This window comes from Centruroides sculpturatus, unplaced genomic scaffold (assembly GCF_000671375.1).
Source record: "Centruroides sculpturatus isolate CEXI.00-Female unplaced genomic scaffold, Cexi_2.0 scaffold2, whole genome shotgun sequence".
In the NCBI taxonomy this organism is placed as follows: domain Eukaryota; kingdom Metazoa; phylum Arthropoda; class Arachnida; order Scorpiones; family Buthidae; genus Centruroides; species Centruroides sculpturatus.
This window is the reverse complement of record NW_019384369.1, coordinates 919,329-940,136: the sequence shown is the minus strand read 5'-3', so window position 1 is coordinate 940,136 and position 20,808 is coordinate 919,329. Positions and strand designations below refer to the sequence as shown.

Genomic DNA, 20,808 nt, shown 5'->3' with positions numbered 1-20,808 from the left:
TACATTATATTTAATTTAATCAATTTCATTTATATATTTAGTTGCCTCAGTTAAATTCAACTACAGAATATGATATTTAAAAATTATGGCCATTACTTTTCACGAACTGTGATTATTTTCAGTAAAACATAATTCATATATCAAACTCTTCATTACCCCAAAAATCTGGTTATTTGCTTGAAATATTATAAAACCAATGTTACTCACAAGTAAAACATTTTATAGGTGGCTTAAAGGGTTCAATTCTCGACCCATGTTCCGTTTAACATGACGTCAGACACCGAATCTTCCATCAAACAAAACGTCAACCACGTGTTCGTCGCCCTTACCTTTTTATGATGAGCATCGATCCAATATACATTCGGTTTCCTGTGCCTTACGATACCGCATTTAGTAACAATTACTTTATCCGATTCTCTTCTTAATCCCGGACCAAGAATCGTGTTTCTTAACTCGTCATTTTCGGATACGTCGAACAAAACATCACCCGGAATAACAACATTGCCGTCCATTACTGATCGCTAACCATGCCTTCTCGCTCGAGAAGGTGGCGCCCTCTTAATTTCAAGCATATTAACTTAAATTTATTTATTACTATTTTATTTTTTTAAATAATAATATAAAATAATTTATTAGAATTTAACAAGTAATAATATTATTGACAATAAAAAATTATTTAAGAAATTAAAATATTAATTTTAGGATTCTTTAATAACCATTTCTTCCGTCTTCTGTATGCCGATTATCAAAGATTTTTTCGAGGCAAGCGCAAACGATTTAATCTGTCTACGTGACATGGGATTAAAAAATAAGAAAGCATTCTCTTGAAATTATACAATATATTTTTTACAATTTCGCTTTTAAAATACTGTTTTGAATTAAGCTGATCAGATATATTTTAAATATTTTTCTTAAAATATGCATCATTTTAAGCCAGAGAGTAACTAATGATACTTAAAACCTCAATTAAATTTTTTTCAAATGAATAATTTAAAAGCTAAAAATGTCCTCAATTCATATATTTTATAATATTTAAGTCTAATCAGAATCAGATCTAATTTCACTAAAATAAAAAACATTTCTTTGAATCATTATCACGCGAAAATCAAAATTTCGCAATTGTTTAACAACTTAAAACCTATTTCATGTCGTCGCTCCCAATTTTAAATTACAGAATAAAAATAAAAATTTCTTTTTTTTCTGTTTACATTTTAAACTAAAGTTCTAGTCATTTTTCCTTTTTATAATTACAGCATTTGGAGATAAATCAGTTCTAATTATTTACGTCAATCTAGCTAGAGTATATTAGATCTTAGATTTTAAAAAAACACAGTAAAAGTATATAAAAAACAGACTAATCATCCTATTAATTATTTTCTTGAAGAAAGAAGAAAATAAAAAAATTAAGGGTTGAAAATTAAAAAAGATGATACTCTGGTAAAATCAAAGTAACAATCTATGTTACTACAAAAGGTATTGAAGTTATCCATCTTTTTATCAACTTAAATGACTTATCCAAAAGAGGGAGAAAAAATAAAAACAACGATAAATTACTCACCTGAATAATCGATTTTTACCTGCATTTAACTCTTAAATTGATATTAAAACAATTAAATTAATTATATACATGAATATAAATATATATATATATATGTATATGTATATGTATATGTATATACTGTATATATATATTAAATATATTTAGAAGGATAGTTGAGTATAATAAATTACGAATTCTAAAATGGCTGACATGTTTCGGAAGAGGAGTATTGAGAAAGAGAAAAGTCTTAAGTTAATGAAGTTAAAAAGACGAAACAGTAAATTTATTTCTTCTCTTCTTTTCTTTTTTTTCTTTTTTCTTGTTCCCCCTTTTCTCTTTCTCTTAGAACTAAACGGAAAAATCGAAAAATCGAGAAATGAAGCCATCTTGAAAAATGAAGGGTTCTTTCTAAACTACAGGTGTGAATTTCTATTCTAGAGCTTTCTTTCTTTTGGGAAATGACTAACTGACGATATTTTGGCTCTAAGCCAAAACCTTTCCTTTACAAAAAAATAAAATAAAAAAAAGAAAGAAAAAAATTGGGGAGGGGGTGAGTCAAGAACGATAGAAAATGAAAAGGAAGACCAGATTGGTTCAATTTAATAAGTAACAAAAATGAAGAAATTCTGTCGATAACAGTTGCATCTATAACTAGTCATTACTTAAATATAATTTTTTTTATTTTTTTTTATTTTTCTCCCCAAAATAAATAACCTTTTAATAAATCATAAAATATAAAAGAAAAATTTTTTTAATATCATTTTTCTTTAATTATTTAATCTTATATATATATTTTGGCATTCTTTTTTTTAAACCGCAATTTTTATATTATATTTTACATTATTCATTCTGTTAAAATTTGATAGCTGTTTACCGAATAAATTTTTTTAATACTTTAATACAGTCACCCCCATAACACGACCATCTCTAAACGGCGGCCATTTTTTCCAGGACATTTAACAAAATTGCATACAAAATAACCTCTCGATAACGACCATTTTTTAAATTCCCGTCAGTATCTGTTATTCACAGGTTTTACTGTATTAACATTATTTATTTATTTTTGTTTTTTTTTCTTTAAGTAAATCAATTTACTAAAACGTGGGCGCTGTTGTTGCAGCGAGTTGTGATTGGTCGTTTCAAATATAAATATGCAACATTTCTTTACCTGTAATGAATTACACGTTCATTTTTTTTTATAAATTTATATTTAAATTAATTATTTTTTAAAATGTTTGAATTTATAGATCCAATCAAATGATCTTAATTTATTGAGGCATGGTATTATCCATTACGGAATATAAATGAAAATGGTAATTGGTTAATAAATTACTGTACTTAAATTTACTTAAAATATTTGAAAGATTTTATAAAATTTATTTAATGTAAACTTTTTAAACTTAATTTTTTTAAATATTTAAACTTTTTATTAACCAATCACTAGTTAATATAAATTTGAAATATACAATTGAATTATAAACGTAATTTAATTAATCTATTTAAATTATAATTTATCACGATTATAGATAATAAACTGTTGGTGATTAGTTAATAAATAATGAATAATTTTAAAATGATTTAAATTAAAATATATATATATTAATTTAACAGATTGGTTAATGCGACATTTTTTGAATTCAAATCAACCAATTAACGATGATCATCTAAATCAGGCGTTATTGAGACGTTTTTTTTCGAATTTAAATCAACCAATAGAGATTATAATATCGGTATTTCAATTATAGGACGGGGTTTACGCCATATGGGACGTGTAATTCTTTAATAAAAATAGGAAAAATCAAATAAATACCAGAATTATTAAACAGTTGATCACCAGATTTTTTGTTTTTATTTGTACACTTGTCAAAAAACGTACAATACCATTATAACAGGACTGGTACTTAAAGTATCTCATATCAAACACTCCCTGCTAGGAGAATACATGAGATAACAATTGGAAATAACGATTTTTTTTTCTTCTCTGACTGAAAAAATCAACATTCACCACTGGACTGTGAAGATTAAAACATACTAACAAACGCGATGCTGTGTTCTGAAGGGGGCTGAAGGGATTGGTATGTGTTAGGATGGGGAAATGGGTTTATTAAGGAGAAGTTGTGGCCTCACAAACTATATGGCACATGAAACATTAACAGGATGATTCTGGAAGAATACGTTGGCCAACCCATGTCACCGATTTCTTAAGTGTATCTTGACCCATTGATTGATCAGGAGGCTCATTGCCACTTGATTCGCTGCTGCCACTCCCGAGGGCGACTGAAATAGAGGGATATATCACATTATTTTACTATTAATTGTCTTAACCATTTTTATTATCTTAAAGAGTTAGAGTAAATGGGTGGAACTAGATCTGAAACTTTTCATGTTCTTGATTACTTTGAATTGTTTATGACAAGTTACTAATAATTTATATGTGCTAGATTCCCAAGATTTCATATGTTCCAATTTTCGGGCATGTTTGCAAGCGCTATATGTGATCCATAAATAGGACAGTGTGCAGTTTTATATCATATTTCAAGGAATAATCATGGAAAAATCTGTGCTAGAAATTAGTATAAATTAAATTTCCTCGATGTATCGAAATATTTTCATAAACATTTATTTCTCTTTAAATTTTTCGATACTATATCTGACTCTATTAATTTGCTTTAAACCTCGAGAGTTTTCTAAGCTAATCAATTAGAATGATTAGATTATAGACAATACTTTTGTTTATTATTTTCTTCCAACTGTACTCAAAGTTGTACAAATATTCAAAATTAAAAGGCAGTTCGATACTCGTAAAGCAGACAAAGTTAATTCCCATTAGCACTTAGTTTATTCTCGTTTCAAGTATCGGATTTCGATTAATTTTCTTTTAATTTATGGTCCTATTATAAAAATATCGATATCATCTTCTACTCCTGGTAATCCTTATTATAAAATACAACTTGGGAATATCGTATTTTGCGTTTCGCTTAACTAAAACGATGAATAAACCGAATAATCGAATTTTATATCAATATTTTTTTGACCCTTTCTTTATAAATAATTCTTTTGATAACATATTAAAAATATATACTTGTTTACATATCTAACAAGTAACTTACCTCTTTTGGCTGGCCAAATTTCTAACAGAAAAGCGAAGACTTCAATGGTCTTTCGAAGATTTATAACTGGAGCACCCGTCTCGGTATGACACATAACGACAGGTCCGAAACATTGTGACAGATTTTGAGGATTCATCTTATTTCGATCGCTGTGGGTTGTCACTAGTTTCAAATGATCCATCAGAAAGAGCACCGTGCACTACAAAATCAAAAAAATTGTACATATTCTTCTTAATAAATTAATTTCTCGTTTTGCTGTAATATACATACATACATACCATACTTTTTTTCTATAAAATGCATTTAAATTTCATATTGTAGTAATTTATTAATTAAGAATCTTTTCTATTGTAAATAATTTTAATTATTTTCCATTTTCACACCCTGATAAGCTCGGGAATTTACCTCTAAGGCTACTAAACTATCCATTGTTATTCTAATAACTTAAATTAGCTTTGGAATATTTTAAGATTTTCAAAATTCTCTTTAGCTTAAACATGAATAACGGATATATTTATGATCTTGAATATTGAAAATTTTACGAAAAATAATTTATATATTTTCCAAATTCAAAAAATAAAAATAATCTCTATGCAATATATAAATATGCCAGTGAAATTACTAATAATATAAAATATTATAGATAGATTTTGCTGTGTTATGGCTCATAGTGATTATATATTGTTATTATTATGATAAATAATATTTACATTTTAACATGGAATAATTTTCGAAGCGAAGAAAATTTTACAGAATTTACAAAAGGCCATAAATTAGCTTTCGTTTAGATATTATACAAATTTCTAAATATGCAAAACAATTCTGCATTGATGCACAGGAGAATTTTATAGAAAAATTTTAAGAAAAATCATTAAAATTTAAAATATTTTAAAAAATTGAACAAAGTTATAAAGACGAGTTTTTCATGCGATGGACACGGTTTATAAATATTTTAAATTGTTTTATACGTTAAACAATATTTAAAAACAAGAAAAATTGAGATTATTTCCCGGGAAAACTATAAATGTTTTTTGCGCAACTTTATGAAAAAGTTTGACCAATAAAAAAATGAAGTTTATTAATAAACAAAAAGAGAATTTTCGATATTAAATATAATTTCAATCAGGCTTACCCGATTTACTTTGGGCAAACAGTCGAGGATACTGAACATTAATTTGGCATTGCCTTCAGGATCGTCTGGTAAACAGACGGATAAACCATCGACTAACATGTCAAATAAACCTTTGGTAAAAAGGGGTTCTGGCAATTCGCGAAGATAATCTTTTAATAAACCTGAAAAAAAGAAGTAGAGAGAAAAATAAAAAATTTAAATAAATATAAAAAAATGTAATAATTCGTATTAAATTTTAATTATAAATATATTTTTTAAATATAAGAAACAATTGATTTAACTTTATTTAAAATTTTTCGAAAAACGATTCAATTATGTAATGATTCAGTTTTTGATTCCGTCCGCTAGGGGTACGGAAATTTTGGAAAGTTGCCAGACATTGATTTGGTCACGTGACGGGACGAGTGGTAACCTGAAGCAGCCGCGATTTTTTTCCTTTATTTTTACTTTTCTTATGTGTGTGTGTGTGTGTGTATATATATATATAAAACCGCCTACCGGAAAGAGAAGTGTTTCCCTGTGTTAATTTTTTACAATAATGTTTATTTTTTTTCATTATAAAAGAGTCTAATAAAACTATTTTTAAGGCCATAAAATAAAATATTAAAGAAAAGTAAACCAATAAAATACTATTTTTAGGGTTTAAGGAGTAATCTTTGAGCTAAATACGTGTCTGGTTTAAAATCTTAGGGATTTTTTTCTTTCAAGTATAATTGATTATCCTTTAGAAATTTCGTATTATTCGCTTTTCGAGTTATTCCTGTTCTTCGGGTTTAATGAACTGTTAACGTTAAGTTTCTTCTTTTTCTCAAAAATATATCAGAATTTTTTCGCTCTAGAAAATATTAAAATGAATTTTTACTGGTATTAATCTTTCATGATGATGATGATAAGCGATATTTTATGTCGATTTATTTCTTTTCTGGCGTTTTTTTCCCTACGTTATAGTATCAATAAGATTTCGCTTATTATATGAATTCCCTATCGAAAAAACTCTTGCATTAAGGAATTACAAATTGCATAATGATGAAAATTTGTAGCAAGGTAATAAATTTACTGATAAATAATCGTGGAAATTTTGAAGTATATCGGTTCTGTGGTTTTCGATTTTATTTCATTTTAAAACTATATTTATATATATTAAAGGGCGCGGGTGTTTGGCACACACGATTCCGATGAATGTTTAATAGTAACTTACTGGTCACGACGTTAATATCGGGAACGTGTTCGGCAGAAAGGTCAACCAAAACTGCATTCCGTTCGAAGCCATCACGTAGAATCTTCTTCCTGACAGCAGATCCACACAGTCGATATATACCGACGATATCGAGCCCCCTTTTTTCCACTTCTTCTACACATCGCTTGATAATGAGTGGTACACCAAAACCCGAATTTTCTCTTAATATTATCGTTTCTAAATCGATGCCAAATACACCTGTATCAGTTAAAGGCGGTATACGTTGAAATGTCTGTCGTGGATCACGATAACGTAACTTGAGGTAGAGAGTACCACGGGGTTCGAGTCTCAGCGCTAAACTGTGTACTGGAGATTCTCTTAAAAGTGTTAGAAGATGAATTGTGCCTTTATAGCACAGTTTGTGTCTATATTGTGGATCCCAGCTGTACAACAAAAATGCTATTTCACTGTTGTCTACTAAATCCAATTCGAACATTTCGTCCCAATCGAAGCTGTGTTCGCCAGGTCTAACACCTGTCCTGGCTTTATGTACTCGATCGCATTCGATCACACAATATAAATCTCGAAAATGGTCGCTGTGACTCGTAGGCCGGAGTCCTCGTCCCCCTAAAAGATGAACCCATAGAAGACCACTAAAACCGTCTGTTCGAAGTACGGCTTCGCTATCTTTCTCGGGTTTATATTTAAAAAACTCTCTAGGATTTAAAGTTAGTAGATGAAGTCTGTCTTCCGGTGCCAACGGGGTGGGATGTGGAACTTGCCTCCAGAATTCCAAGGGGTAAGAGTGGGTTAGAGGGTCTGTAGGAATTCTTAGAAGAGATCTGCGTGGAAGAAAATCTGTCGTGTATGCTGAGCGTTGTTCCTCCTGTAAAAGAGATTAGAAAAATCAATTTTGAGTGAATGTACTCTAAGCTATTATAACATAAAAATAGCTAAATATGGAATCAAAATCGATTGCTGACTTAATTAGAACATTCTTTCGATCCGGATTTGCTAAGATTAAAATTGTGAATATTTAACCGACTTTAATTTTCTAGGAACAAACATCTTTTAAACAAAATCGGATCTCTTCTTATCATAATTATGTTTAGATGGTGTCAAACATGAACTTTACACTATTCCATAATAACTAAATAAGTTAGAAATACATGTTTAACAGCAAGGAGATCAAGTTAAGTATAACTTTTTAAACAAATTTAGTAAATTGTTAAGGGTTTGATGACACAACCGCATCAAAAGTTTATTGTTTCAATTAATGTTTAATAGATTAATGGAGAATTTCCAAAAAACATTTTTTCCTCCTTCCAAAACTTAATCCACTCACTCGAAAACGAATGAATATTCAAGAGAGATTACTTCATTTTCGAAATTAATCCCAGTAAAAGAATAAAACAATTAATCCCTTAAATTCGGGCATTTGCTTGTAACAAATTCCTGTTAATGATTAAAACAACTCATAGCAAATCTATGCTATTGTGTGAACCTCTCACCTTTCTCAGCGTGTCCAACAAACTTTCGGCGCTGTGGGCAATACGAGGAAGGTGCCGAATTCCCTTCCCTCTTCTTACACGATCGTATATTGCTGATGTAGAAGGTGTTCGGCTCAACCAGGAACGATATTCCATCGAAGTAAATACATTTGGTGATGTGCCGTGTAGACCTGAATGGAATATAAAAAAACGTTTCATAAGAAGGAAAAAAGTCGTTTAGGGGGTTTGAATAAGGAAATCGCCATTAATTCTTGCTAAATATGTAAAAATAACTCTGAAAAGTAACGAATTCTATCAGTTTTCTAATAGGAACGAATTTTGGCACGTTGCCAAAAAATCTGCCATCAAGTAAATTGGCTAAAGAATGACCTTACTTTAGTGTATCTGCTAGGAACATTATGTGTAGCATCATACGTATATATATTCCAGCTTACTATATATAAATATAAATAAATACATCCATATATTATGCTGGAAATTAAAGCATAAACACTCACCTCCTCCTCTTCTAACAGATTTAGATAATGGAAGCTCTGGAGCGGATACGGCACCATCACTATCTTCTTGCGAATCGTAAGGCAGGGTCGTCTTCTCGAACCTGACTGACTGCCTATGTCTACGATCCTGAACAGAAGCACGTGGCAGTGAGTTGCTCCGACCGTGACTATATCTCCTGGGTGGTGCAGCCCTACCGAGACTTCTCTGTCTCGTCAGGAAGTAGTCTTTGGCACCACCCGATTGCACTTCGGTATCGGAAGCGCTTTCGATTACCGATCGGCGACGAAGGATGCCAACGTGTTGAGGAACATCTTCGTATCGCCTTACCCTCCCACGGTGTTGCATAGATAAAGGGCCCCTAAAAGTGGGTCGGAGAGTGCGAGACGTATACCTATCGTAAGTTTCATCCCCCAGGCTGGGTATTCTCTGCTCGCTTTCCGTGCGTAGCAGACGGGATCTTCTAAGAGATGAACTGTATTCGTCCCAGTAACGATGTCTGGCAGTGGTGCTGCGTTCTGGTCTCTGGTATATAAGGGAGTGCGACGGGTACCTGGTCCTTCTGGCTTCGGTGGATGGGTGCCGAGTCGGGGGACCGTAAAATGTGTGCACCTGTTCGGCTAGGCTCTCGAGCGTCTTTGGATAGCGTGGATGCGTTTTGGGTTGCGCTGTTACCACTGAGGGCGGTGGATGGATTTTTCCCATCCTTCTTGTCCACATTTGTTCATCCAAACGGGTTTCTGGCAGTTTAGCTATGCGATGACCACGTGGTTGTGAATTATAATAAAGGTCCTCGTGGCACACCGGATGAGGTTCTGTACCGACCAGCGAAACAGCCACAGCTGGGATGTCGGCCGGAAGTCCTTTAGTGCGTGCCCTGATTAGTGCACCGTTTTCACTATTACTGTTCATGTCGTCCATGATATCTTCCTGGACTTCTTTCTTCATAACCACTATGGGAGGTCTCACTTCCAAAGCACTTTTGCGAGCAGCAGCAGCGGCGGATGCTTTGCCACAGATTCTCGAACGTATGGTCAATACTAGCCTTCTAGGTATCGACATGATGATTACCACATCGTCTAAACTCATTCTTCTAACATCAACGAGATTAACAGCTAAGATTTCATCACCCACTTTTAATAATCCACTATTATAAACGGCACTTTCCAGTGCAATGCGTGATATGAATACTCCTTCGTTACAACGGATACCATCACCTTCTCGTATATATAAACCAAGGGTCTGTCCTGGTCTTTTGATTATCTCAACAAACTGTACTATGTGTGTGCTATCGGCTGCACATAGATACTTTTTACAAGCTTCAGCTCCTGCTCGACCCAGTGTGCATGGGTCGAGAAGTCTTATGATCATTTCACCTCGCTTCTCAACAGCTTCCAAGTGAGCAGCCGTTGTAGCATCAAAGTCATTCTCCACAGCCTCTATCTGACGAAAGATTTCATTCGAAATACCGCTAACTTTACGAAAATCACTCTGAATCACCATCTCTGGCATATGACCATGTGCAATTCGACTACGAGAGGGTCCTGCTCTTCTTGCGCTCCCTTCAGCAAATGCCTGAGATTCCACGGCTTCCCTTGATTCCTAAAGTAAAAACATTACAAAAAATAAACTTTCAATGTTCATTTACATGTAAAATAACTTGAATTTTGTTCAAGTTGCCTTTTTAAGAAACTTTTTAAGCTTAGAATAAAGAATTTCACTAAGGATCTCAACTCGAGAGCCTGAGGTCCTTTGAAACTTTTATATGTATTTATATGAGAATATTTTATATGAAACAATTTTTTAAAATTGCTTCATATAAAATATCATAAGAAGTGAATTTTAACAACATTGAAATATATTATTTTTTGTAATTTTCCTAGAGATCATTCGATAAATTTTCCATTGGAGCATCAGATAAATTTCAAAATTACTAGAAAATTTTCAAATTTTTCAATAAATACTTTTAATTTTTGACCAAACACAACATAAAATAAAGCAATATTAAATTATATATATTTAATATACCATTCATTTACTTTTTCCAGCAAATTTATCGAAAATTTCAATAAATTTCTTAAAGAAAACACCATGCTACAGTAACATTCTGGTATCATCCTAGTTTAATAAAACAGCATATGAGCCAATTTAAAATCTTATAAAATGCAAGAACATTCATACTTAAAAATTTCTTATAAAGGCACAATAAACTTTAAGATTCTACATCATTTCTCTTACATCTCATTAAAATCGTAGCTACGTTATGATGTCAATTTTTGATATATTTTTTATTATTATAATAATTATTATTTTTTTAAAGAAAGAGTGTACATAATTTTGCGAACATAATAGTTTTTAAACTAATATCTATATAAATTATGAAACAGAAATTTATTTTACCTTTTTGCGCCCACAGCAAAGCATGGTAGAATTAATTATGTGCTTCACCTTTTTTGGCAGACGCGGTGGTTGGGCAAGCGAGGTCATGTGTGCAGAATTATGGCGTCTGTTTTACATCAGATAGGTCACCTGAATATGTAAATGAAGTAAAACTATGCTGAAGAAGAATTATGTAAGGATGACTGATGAAACATAGACTGACCGCTCTCAAACATTGATCAAAACGTTGCACGATCGACCATACATCAAATATTAAAAATAACCCGAGAAAATTTATTAATAATATATTATTTTTAAGATGAAAATGCACAGGTTTTTTAAAANGTATATATGTGTATATGTATATGTATATGTATATACTGTATATATATATTAAATATATTTAGAAGGATAGTTGAGTATAATAAATTACGAATTCTAAAATGGCTGACATGTTTCGGAAGAGGAGTATTGAGAAAGAGAAAAGTCTTAAGTTAATGAAGTTAAAAAGACGAAACAGTAAATTTATTTCTTCTCTTCTTTTCTTTTTTTTTTTCTTTTTTCTTGTTCCCCCTTTTCTCTTTCTCTTAGAACTAAACGGAAAAATCGAAAAATCGAGAAATGAAGCCATCTTGAAAAATGAAGGGTTCTTTCTAAACTACAGGTGTGAATTTCTATTCTAGAGCTTTCTTTCTTTTGGGAAATGACTAACTGACGATATTTTGGCTCTAAGCCAAAACCTTTCCTTTACAAAAAAATAAAATAAAAAAAAGAAAGAAAAAAATTGGGGAGGGGGTGAGTCAAGAACGATAGAAAATGAAAAGGAAGACCAGATTGGTTCAATTTAATAAGTAACAAAAATGAAGAAATTCTGTCGATAACAGTTGCATCTATAACTAGTCATTACTTAAATATAATTTTTTTTATTTTTTTTTATTTTTCTCCCCAAAATAAATAACCTTTTAATAAATCATAAAATATAAAAGAAAAATTTTTTAATATCATTTTTCTTTAATTATTTAATCTTATATATATATTTTGGCATTCTTTTTTTTAAACCGCAATTTTTATATTATATTTTACATTATTCATTCTGTTAAAATTTGATAGCTGTTTACCGAATAAATTTTTTTAATACTTTAATACAGTCACCCCCATAACACGACCATCTCTAAACGGCGGCCATTTTTTCCAGGACATTTAACAAAATTGCATACAAAATAACCTCTCGATAACGACCATTTTTTAAATTCCCGTCAGTATCTGTTATTCACAGGTTTTACTGTATTAACATTATTTATTTATTTTTGTTTTTTTTTCTTTAAGTAAATCAATTTACTAAAACGTGGGCGCTGTTGTTGCAGCGAGTTGTGATTTTACTTTTCACGAACTGTGATTATTTTCAGTAAAACATAATTCATATATCAAACTCTTCATTACCCCAAAAATCTGGTTATTTGCTTGAAATATTATAAAACCAATGTTACTCACAAGTAAAACATTTTATAGGTGGCTTAAAGGGTTCAATTCTCGACCCATGTTCCGTTTAACATGACGTCAGACACCGAATCTTCCATCAAACAAAACGTCAACCACGTGTTCGTCGCCCTTACCTTTTTATGATGAGCATCGATCCAATATACATTCGGTTTCCTGTGCCTTACGATACCGCATTTAGTAACAATTACTTTATCCGATTCTCTTCTTAATCCCGGACCAAGAATCGTGTTTCTTAACTCGTCATTTTCGGATACGTCGAACAAAACATCACCCGGAATAACAACATTGCCGTCCATTACTGATCGCTAACCATGCCTTCTCGCTCGAGAAGGTGGCGCCCTCTTAATTTCAAGCATATTAACTTAAATTTATTTATTACTATTTTATTTTTTTAAATAATAATATAAAATAATTTATTAGAATTTAACAAGTAATAATATTATTGACAATAAAAAATTATTTAAGAAATTAAAATATTAATTTTAGGATTCTTTAATAACCATTTCTTCCGTCTTCTGTATGCCGATTATCAAAGATTTTTTCGAGGCAAGCGCAAACGATTTAATCTGTCTACGTGACATGGGATTAAAAAATAAGAAAGCATTCTCTTGAAATTATACAATATATTTTTTACAATTTCGCNAAATGAAAATGAGCGTGAGCATATTCGAAACGTTTTCAAATTCAAAATTTCGAAATTGTCTTGATAATTTCAAACGTAAGAGGGCGTAATTAAATATATAATTTAAATATTTCATTAAGTGTTGCCATATCGGAAAAAAAGCGAATAAATTCTTTTATCTTATTTTTATTTAAGTCAAAACCGTATAATCGGATAAAAATGCGAAACGGCATATCTGTTACCCAGCACAGGATGAGAATTTTATAAATACTTAAATTACGAGAACAGGAAAGACAGTTTTACTGTAAGGAGGATATATCAGCGAAAGTATTCTTCCTCCTATCAGCGAAATTCATACAAATTCCCTAATTTACTTCAGATAATCAAAAAAATATATATATATTCTTAAAACCGTACACAAATTATAGCACTTGTTTGGCTTTCAAGGGCCTATTATTACTTTAAAAAAATAAAATTTAATCTATAAAAACACTTCATAATTTATGTAAATTTGCTTATTCAGTTTACAATAAATTAAGACAAAACAACGTTAAATTTTAACTCGTAGACAATTTTGTCTGGGCTGTCTGGAGCTACCCTAGCATTAAATGCGATCATATTAAGTTAAAATACAGGCACACTAGACACTTTCCTGTACCTTCTAAATATATCATTTTCCTGTTTGACTTTTTCTAAAAATTTAACCATGCTTACCATGCCTAAACAAAAATATCTTGATTACATTACAAGAGTAAAATTTACAAATATGCACATTAATAATTTAACGTTTCAACTGTAATATAATCGAAAACTATGCATCGAATGAATGAGAAAATCTAAACTTTTAACAGCATCCGTCTTAATTAACACATAACCAAAGGCTATAATTTATCTGAAATGTTCCTTCCCCCAGTTTGCAAATCACAGTTAATGTTTCAAGTGAGACGAAAGCGTAGAGAAAATTCTCCAACTGAGAGAGAAGGAAAGAGACAGAGAAGCATTAACTTCAATCAATAAATTTGTACACCTGTACGAACTAAACGTTATGTATAAATATTTTATACAATCATCTGTTAACATCGATAACAATTATAACTATTATAACAGCTTAATCCTGCTTAACCGTGTATAACGCGCAGCGCGCAAATTGTATATCTTTGTAGTTTATCCTTTATATAATCGGGTATTAACGTTTAATTAACATAAAGATATACACGGTTTGTAAAATCATTAAAATTTTCCTAAAGTTTTACAAGAAAATTTGCATGCTTATGAAAACTTAAATCGATTCATTAAGAGTAGAAATATTTGCTACACTTAAATATTGATTGCTCGGGCGAATGAATGGTTCTCCTGTTGCATGGATCCCTAATTCCCCTCCCTAATGCAGATCTACTCCAGTCGATGTCAGGTGATCCGAGTTGCCATTGGCAACGGATATGTAAGCTGATGTTTGAACATCGAATTTCGCCTTATGCGGTTGAATTCTGTCACCTGTCTACTATATATAACTAAGTTTGCTTGGCGAATAAAGTGAATTATAATTATAATTAATATAAAATGTAATTAAAATTATGCATTTTGCTACAGAATGTTCCATTTTATTTGTTTGTTTGTTTGTTTTTTTAGAATTTTTCTTTAGGGGATTTTTAGGGAGAATTTTTCCTGTTTTTTTCCTTCCCCTTTTTTTATACGATAAGAACCATTTGAATGTTTATATCGATAGTAATTTATTTAAAGAGAACTTTGCGATAATATTTCTATTAAAATCTACAACCTGGAGGAAAAATCGAAGTAATTTTTTTACGATAAAAATTCCNTAAGATGAAAATGCACAGGTTTTTTAAAATAAATTCGGTCCCTTCTTTCTTTCTTTTTATATTTAATATAATTTTTTTTTTCTTCCAGTGGTTAAAAAATTAAAATCTCTATGCGAAGCGGGAATATGAGAAGATGCAAAAGAATCACAGAGAGAGATGAAAGAAGATGCAGAAATGGTTTGCAAATGGGGAAGAAATGAAATCGTGCAATGATTTGACAAGAAAATATGCAGAGAGGTAACAAAGATCTTGTTAAAATAAGGCTATGTAAAAGGCTGAAAGTTTAGTGGAGGGAAAAGGCAAAAAGTATGCTAAGTAATGACGAAAAATATGCAAGAAAGAGGCTAAAATTATGCAAAAAATGGGAATAAACAGGTAAATAGTATGAAGGAGATTCTACAGAAGCGAAATTATGCACAGGAGAGCAAGAAAATTGAGAATAAAATTTTGAAAAGGTGAAATGCATACAAGATGAGGAGGAAAGCACGCAAAAGATAGAAAACGGTGTGCAAAGAAAATTGAAAAAAAGGGTGTATGTTGAAAAGGTGAAAACAGGGAAAAGTAATGCATCTAAAATATAGAAAGCTGTCGAAAAATAATATAAAGTAAAAGAGAATTTAAATAAAATACAAAAAACAATTGCGATGCAGCAGGTATGAATACAGCACCGTCTAATAATATTGATGTCTCCGTACGTACGCGAAGACTATGCTGTTTGGAGTGACCTAGTTACAGTATAACCGGGGACTGCAGCAGTCTAGACACAGAAAACCATATAGATATGCTGCAATCTGAAAAATAACATCGTCGCGTGTTTTACCAGCATATTCCGTGGTGCGGTTGGCTTATATGAACTTTGCTCACGATACAGCGTTTATTGGGAAGAGGAGACATCGCGATAACTCGACCACTTATTACTCTATATATCATCCAATTGGAGCTAGCGTATAGGTAAAAAAAACGAATAGTTACTCACCTAAAGTGTGGATAGTATCCACACATGCCGGATAACCAACATGAATTAGTTTTCATCTTTACTCATATGCTTGCTCGCTCTCTCGACTTTACTACCATCAATCACCACCCAAAAAGGCAGTATAAGGCCACTCTGTGAATGTTGTGCGTTTCATTTACTAAACCATTTGCCAGCGTCAAGGGAAGCATTAGAATATCAGGCAGGTCCAAACATGAGAGAAACCTACGTCTGTGACATGGCAGTCACTCCGTTGTCTGCTACTCTTCTCCGCGGAGCGTACACCCACGCTACGTCATCTGCTAAGTATTTTCTTCTACTGCCTCGTACAATCGGTTGCATTAATTCCTTGTACGAAAATCGGGCATTCGTTTTCGTCAGATAGAGCGGAGGAATATAAACTGAGCCGTTTAAATTACTTCCTCACTCGGACGTCTTTAACCCGGACACACACCCACGTTAAGACACAAAGACACACACACACACACACACTAGGAAAAGTGAAGGAGAAAAAAAATCCCACCTACAGCTTGCCCTCTACCCTCTACATAATCCAACCCACCTTCTGTAGTAATGGAATCACCACTTATCGATCGCTGTGATGTCAGTGTATCGCGGAGGACGAGAGAGAATAACTTGTAAAATATATTTGTGTGTGTATGTGAGAGAGAGTGAGTGTGTGTGGAAGCCGGGGCGAGATGGACAAATTAAAAACGGATTTTTGGGGACATTCCGACTAATTTCAATACCATTCATTTGTATAATTTTAAAACGTTTCGACACGTGTAGCCTACAGTATAAACCGATTTCTCTATATTAAAATAGGTTAAGGAGGGAAACTTTCGATAATTTCTTTAGCACTTTAGTCGGAGACGTTGAAGATAAATCTGATCGGTGGACATTGGCTGGGGGCTGAGATACGACAAGCATACGTTCATCGATTTTCTTAACACCGAAGTCAGCTAAAGGCTGATAGAGGCCAATAACCTAGCACCCATGTCATGTTTTATCCCAACTGTTACGAGAAAGCTTCCCTTTTTAATCCCTTACACACTATTTACTCTTCCTCATTCCCTCACTAATTGCTACACATCCTCTTCCTAGTCTAGACCGATTTATAAGCAAAATTTCATCACAGTAACGAGCGTTTAGTACACTACTGATAACGTTTTTAGTTTTATCCGTTATTAATAAAATAATTGCTATTGTGATAGGTTAAGTATAATTAATTTCTGCTGCCGTAAACGTCTTATCTGTGACAAGTCGATACCGTGAAAGTATTAGAAGTAAAAAATCGAATCAGTGCCGCATCTAGGATCAATAAAATATGGGGCGGAGATGGTCTTGGTAGAGAGATTGTACCAAGCTGGACTAAGGGCTCGCATGCTCCCTCTGATGGAAAGAAATGCGTTTAAAAAACCCTAAAGAGTTATTAATGTTATAACTGTATTCGCGCTCCGGTTATTAATTAAAATACGAAAAACGCCTGTAAAGCTCTCTTCCTTACATTGATAGTAGTAAGGCAGTGAAGCCAACATTACATTTAGCTAATTTTTCCATAAAAAAACATATTTTTCTCTATTGGAATAATTTTTTAAAGTTACTTTCATTAAAATATTTTAAAATATAATTTGTTTTTATTACATTAAATTTAAAAAATAAAATAAATTTTCATAACAACATTTAATTTTTGAATTTTTTTTATTGTTAACCCCATAGAGAATTAACTACATTATTTTCATTAAAAAATTAAAAAAGAAATATATATATATACACAAATTTTAAAGTAATTAATATATGAACAAACTTGTAAACATTTTAAACTAATTATATTTTAAAATATTAAAAAGTTTTATAAAAGTTAAAACTAAATAAATAATTTAATTAATTAATTGAGTTACTAGAAAATAAAAGAGAAAATAATTAATAAAAATAAATAAATATANACGGTTGATTTATATCCTGTAATTTAAAGATTAATAAATAAAAAATATAATTAAATGTTTTTTATTTTAAAATATTTCGATATGACTATATTTCATTTTTCAATAGAAAAACACGTAACATTAAAAAATAAATAAAAATATATATAATATTTAATTGAAAATAATTATAAAAATATAATTATTAAATTATATAATATCTGAATTAAACAAATAAATGAGACAATATCTTGACCATTTGTATTCTGCTCATAACTATGACAGTTGATTAAAATTCAGCATGTCTCATTGCTGTTGCTATCCAGCATTCATACTTGCAAATCTCCTTAAAGCCATTACCTACCAGAAACCATTAGTTGAAATACTTTATACAACAATTAAAATAATAAAAATCTTGTTTAAAGTAAAAATTTTATACCTATAAGTTAATATTCAAAATTTAAAGAAATTAAAATATTAATAATAAGCTTATGCACTTATTTAACTATATAGAGATTAGAGGATCATTTAAATAAATAAATATAAAGGATAATTATGTAAGATTTAATATTAAATCAATTTATTTAGAATTTTTTGACTTTATTATATTTTAAATACTCAACAGATGGAGCCACGGATTTTATGGTCCAATTAATTTTTAATGTGATAATTATGAAGAGAATATTTTTTAAATGATTTTTTTCTTCCATATAAAGTTAATTTATTTAATTATAATTAAAACATATAGAAATGTATTAAAATAATTGATTTTTAGATATTTTATTCTTGTTTTTCTCCTTTAATATTTTGCCTTTCTTTTTCTTTACTTAAACTGTACATTGTTGATGCATTTTTTTTGGAAAAAAGATGATATTTTCATGGAAAAAGCGCTTAAGAGATGAAGAAAATAGAAGAAAGAAAAATATTCAAAATTTTTATAACCTGTTTAATGCTTACATAAAGAATAGCAAAACAATTTTATTCTATTTATCGTCCCTCTACAAAAATATATAATAGAATTTATCATAATCATTCAAAGTATTCCTTTATTGATGTCCATTAAACAACCCCCTTTAAACTTAAATTATATATACATAAAAAATAAAAGTATACATATTTATACAGCTGTGTGATAAAGTAAACTAATTTTCAGGTCTTGAAAGAAATTCTAGACAATCTTAAAATGCACATTTATCATTTTGATAAGTTCTTTAAGACCTCATTTTGAATTTTTCGTGGTATCTACTAAAGTATTTATTATAATATTTAAAAAAAAAATTATGGGGACAAATGCAATTTCTAACAGGAGATCTTCTAATGCTTGTAAAGAGAAATTGCATTTAATTATCATTAAATAAATAATATTATTTTTTTAATATTATAAACCATTTATCAGCTTCTTAATTAAGCTATTTTTTCTAATCTATTAATTGAAATAATTTAGATTAAATTGCTAATTAAACTATGTTAATTTTTTAAAGGTATTATTACAGATATTAGCACAATTGCTTCATAANTAACCTTATCAATATATTAATGTATATTTTATACATTTATAACATATTTACTCTTGAATTTGTTATCAAGTAAGAGCAGAATTTTGTAAGTTTTTTTATAATTTATAATTAAAATTTTATCCATTAATATATATATATATTATATTTTATGTAAACGTATAAAAATATATTAAATACATAATTTTATTGGATAACAAATTGTATCATTTATAAGGGAAGAGAGAGATGAAGAGATGTCAAAAAATCAAATTATAAATTTTCTTACAAGAATTCTAAGCTTATATTTTAAAAAACTAAAATTCTTTTACGCTTCTCCATTTTATTTTTATAACCTTTAACGCCGTTTAATTTTACTCCAACTTAATCCAGTCTCTTCTACCCCTTATTAGCTGTACACTATTTTCAATCTTTCCATCACCTTTACGCCAATTAAAGGAATTTTTATGGATGAAACAACTTACATTTACACATCTAAGTTACTAAAAATAAACTATTTTGTATCTCGTTTCGAGATACAAGCGGTTAGAAAGTTGTTAAACTTGAATCTAGACACATTAACCTCTTCAGAAATTTGCACAAGGTTAAAAAAACTTATATTTCTGAATAAATTCACAGAAAAAAACGAAGAAGGGAGGGGAAAAATATATATATAAAAATAAAAGTCAGCTTCCTCGATTTGGGTGTGTTTCGTTCTCAATAATAATTTCCTTTCGACATCATATTGTAATATTATTTTTTATGATAATAAATTGCCCAATTTGTATCAATTTTTTTAATCGTGTTTTTCTTACATAAAATATAAAAGTTTAATGTTTAAACCGTATAAAAATATTCTATTTATTTATATAATTTTTTAAAATATAATTAAATAAAGGGTTATTATAAAGGCCTTGTGCAACTTTAAACTTTAATAACTTTGGATGTATACATGATAAAAATATAAAGTAAATGCCATATAAAAGCTTATTTTGTATAGTTTTTATGTATTTATGTTTCTCAACTTCTTAATAATTTATTGTAATTTATTTTTAACTGATTGAAAATGGTGACAATGGGGTAAGAAACGTTTAATTGTGTTTTATGGCTCGTAGAGTTGACGTTTACAACAGC

The 20,808-nt window shown here is 30.3% G+C and overlaps 2 protein-coding genes across 3 annotated transcripts in view; both read right to left on the bottom strand.

The window, feature by feature from the left end:
• LOC111613887 (exosome complex component RRP40-like) overlaps positions 1-547 on the bottom strand; it is a 73,149-nt gene extending 72,602 nt beyond the window's left edge. Inside the window, exon 1 of the mRNA XM_023355245.1 lies at positions 330-547. Within this exon, the coding sequence (XP_023211013.1) occupies positions 330-512 (183 nt within the window). The 5' untranslated portion in view covers positions 513-547. The remainder of the gene's footprint in view (positions 1-329) is intronic.
• Positions 548-3,209: 2,662 nt separating this feature from the next.
• Positions 3,210-17,447, bottom strand: LOC111613854 (rho GTPase-activating protein 100F-like). 2 transcript variants are annotated; one of them, XM_023355208.1, is made up of 8 exons: positions 16,263-17,447; positions 11,366-11,494; positions 8,968-10,567; positions 8,471-8,640; positions 6,981-7,845; positions 5,783-5,943; positions 4,651-4,849; positions 3,210-3,817 (listed from the first exon to the last, which is right to left on the bottom strand). In XM_023355208.1, the coding sequence occupies exons 2-8, from the start codon at positions 11,450-11,452 to the stop codon at positions 3,690-3,692; spliced, it is 3,210 nt and encodes a 1,069-aa protein (XP_023210976.1). In that variant the 5' UTR covers positions 11,453-11,494; positions 16,263-17,447; the 3' UTR covers positions 3,210-3,689. The 2 variants fall into 2 exon arrangements, with proteins under 2 accessions (XP_023210976.1, XP_023210982.1); XM_023355214.1 differs by lacking the exon at positions 11,366-11,494.
• Positions 17,448-20,808: the final 3,361 nt, after the last annotated feature.